The sequence below is a fragment of the Pseudopodoces humilis genome, chromosome 12 (genome assembly GCF_049639895.1).
Source record: "Pseudopodoces humilis isolate 2021_Gansu_Grassland_sample_001 chromosome 12, ASM4963989v1, whole genome shotgun sequence".
NCBI lineage: Eukaryota > Metazoa > Chordata > Aves > Passeriformes > Paridae > Pseudopodoces > Pseudopodoces humilis.
In genome coordinates this window covers 15,831,808-15,835,051 of record NC_142211.1, presented here as the reverse complement: position 1 = coordinate 15,835,051, position 3,244 = coordinate 15,831,808, and the positions used below count along the sequence as shown (strand labels likewise).

At 41.2% G+C, this 3,244-nt stretch overlaps 1 protein-coding gene across 1 annotated transcript; it reads left to right on the top strand.

Annotated features, from left to right (window-relative positions):
- Positions 1-856: 856 nt before the first annotated feature.
- On the top strand, positions 857-2,515 carry LOC148183425 (uncharacterized). The gene is given in 1 exon segment (XM_088061474.1): positions 857-2,515. A coding segment is annotated over 1 exon segment (1,659 nt).
- Positions 2,516-3,244: the final 729 nt, after the last annotated feature.

Here is a 3,244-nt window from a genome sequence, read left to right as displayed (position 1 = left end):
CTACCCAAGTGGGGGAGGAGAGGTTGACTGCCTATATGATAGCCCTAGGCAAACAGCTCAAAGCAATTGAGAAACATGTGGCTGGAACCCGGAGCAGAGAGCTGGATGGGCCAGTGCATGACATACAGCCTGGAGATTATGTGTATGTTAAGTCTCTTACAGAAAAAACTTTAGAACCACAGTGGGAAGGACCATTCCAGGTGATCCTCACCACCTTCACTGCAGTTAAGATCAAGGAACAGAGCGCCTGGATTCACCATTCTCGAGTGAAGAAGGCTCCAGAAGCCCCTTGGAAAGTAACACTGGGTGACAATGAACTGAAACTAAAACTTACTAGAGCAAAATGAGTACATTGCAGTTAGGAGCATTCCATGATTTAGCTTGCAAAAACCTAGTCAATAAAGTCAGTCTGTTTGTTTTACTTGTAACCACAAGTGTAATTCAAGAATTGGAAAGCACCTCTAGCCAGAAAAATGCTGAATGGCCTTGGTCCCAAGCTTTCATTCAATCCACTGGATTCATGGGAAAACACTCTGATATAAGAGATTTAAACCTATCAACTGTGGTTATGCATGAAAACCAGATATATAAAAAACGAGAATGGCAAAAACAAAGGTTATGGACCCTTCAAAGGACAATCGGAGAAGTAATCAGGGTAGGATGTCGGATGATTAATGGGACTAACTATGAAAAGGCAGTCCAAATTAGTGTTTCAGCTTCTCCTACGAGCAAGCACTGGGAAGTTTGTGACCGTTTAAGTAAATTGGATTGTTGGTATAATTTTACATTAGTACAAACAGTGGATGTGGTCTGCCTCTGGGGTCGTGGAGATAAAGGGCTAACATTCAAATTTAGAATGAAAGCTGTGCCTATTGCAACGACCAAATCAACTGTAACCCAAGCTCAGACCACACCATCTCAAGTTAAACCTAAGATTGAACCTAAAATTTATGAAGTTGGTCCATATGTAATAAGGAATACAGGACAACAACAACTGTTATTTAATCCAGAGTGGTCTCTCAAGCGTATTGAATTACTAATGCAAACTAACATCTCTGAGATTCAGCCAACCTGCTCCTCTTTCTTAGAGACATCATCTGAGGGCTGGGCAACATGGTTACAAAAGCAGATACACTTCAAGGGCAGAATGAGAAGAGACTTAACTGGAATATTAGGAACAGGGTTAGGAGTATTAAATGGAATTGATTCAGAAATATTAATGAATAAATTAGCTGCTGCAACAAGTGATTTGACGAAACTAAAACAGCCCCTACAATCCTCTTTATTAGCACTAAGAACTAACCAATGGGAAGTTTCTAAAATATTACCGAGGTGGAAAGAGGCTGGGGACCAAGACCACAAGCTATTAATAAAAGCACTAAATATTGCCCAAAATAATGTGTCATTAGCGCTTAGCTGCATACAGGCACAATTATGGATGCAATCAATAGTTGCTTCAGTAATAAGAGAAGGAAGTGAAGGTGCTTTTCCAATTGAAATTAGGAAAATTGTCTGGGACAATGCAAATAATTTAGAAAGAAAACTTCAGTCTTGGTGGACTCTGGTAAATTTTACTTATGACCCTACCACCGAAATAGCTACTGCCTTTGTGCTAACTATATGCAATGCCACAATTTACAATATCCACCCTATTATTGCATTAGGACTGAATCACGAAGGGGCAGTTCTCTACCCCACGGAGCATAGAGCATGAGCCCGGTTGATGAATGGGGGGTGGCAAACTGTGAATTTAGAACCTTTTGTTACCCGGGAACAACAAGGGTTTATCTGTGAAGCTAACACGATTGATGCACAAGACATATGTTTAGACATTGAGCAAAGCATCTGCCACTTTGAGATTCATCCTGATACTAGTCAGAAGAGTGTGCTTGTATATATTGGCCTAGGCTGTGTATGTCTAAGAACTGTGTGTGTTTCTGTAGAAATAGATGATAACAATGTAAATTTGCCTATTAATAACCATTCTAACTTTTGTATTTGTAATTTTGTGAAAATTGTAGGGTGTGATTTTTTATATTCAGCACCGGTTACATCCCACCAGTTGATAAGATCTAACTATACAATATACCATAAATTATCACCTACACCCATTGGAATGAACCTGACATTAGTAAGACAGCTAATGAACCACCAAGATTTGGCAAAAATCCTGAAAGAGATCCAGGAAAACGGGCAAAAGACTCTGATTACTGTCTATCATGATATAAAGGAAATAAGCAAAGTATTACAAAGAGTAAACCAAGACACAAATCATCACTGGTGGGATGCACTCTTTGGATGGTCACCAACTGCAACTGGAATTTTGAATACACTTTGCCACCCTATCATTATAATACTGGCATTAGTAGGTATAAGTCTGGTGCTATCAATTGCAATGCTTGTTTGGAACTGGAGGATGTTAAAACGGATAGCAGTACTGAATTCCCTAGCAGCAGCATATGGTAATACAATGAGGGATACATACCGAGGAGAGCAAGCTGTAAAAGTAGACTGAAAAATAAAAGGCATTAGTATTGCTAAGTAAAAGAATTTACTGATTTTCTAGAAAAGGGGGGATTGAAACAAAGAAATTAAGAATTAGGAAGAAATGCTTAAAAGGGGTGTCTGACAAAAACCAGACCCTGACACCCTAATCCACAAGAACAGGAAAAAGAGTCAGACTGCAAGATGAGATAAGGAGCTGGAATACACAAACAAGATGCAAAGACAAATGCACCACAGGATAAAGGAGATTCCTGGACCCTAAGCCGGAAGAAACGGATTTGAAGTCCCAAAAAGCGGCCAAAGGACTGAAAGGGGCACGGGGCTAATTGTAATATGAAGTGAAGACAGGCAGGGTTAGGAAATTAATATGTATTAGGCGTATCGTGTAAACCTGCTCTGTAAAGGATAAAAAGGGAAAACCCAATCAAAAAGGTGTGCATGCTTTTGGAGGAGATATCCCCATGCACCTCAGCGCTGAATAAATTCATACCTGCTCTTATAACTACTCTGCGAGTTATAGGGTTCCTTTTATTCCGCAAATCAAAAGGGTGGTAATGTCCAGTGTGTACTCGAGTGAGAGCCGTCTCTATGTCCTGCACTTCGAGCAGACACTCGCCCCACCGAGCCAGTCACTACGAGCCCCTATGGTAAACAAAGGAGACTCATTTGCCCCTGCCCCGGCAGCTGCGGCAGCCAGGGGGGCGTTCCCTGCCGGCTCCGAGGCCGAGCCAGCAGGCGG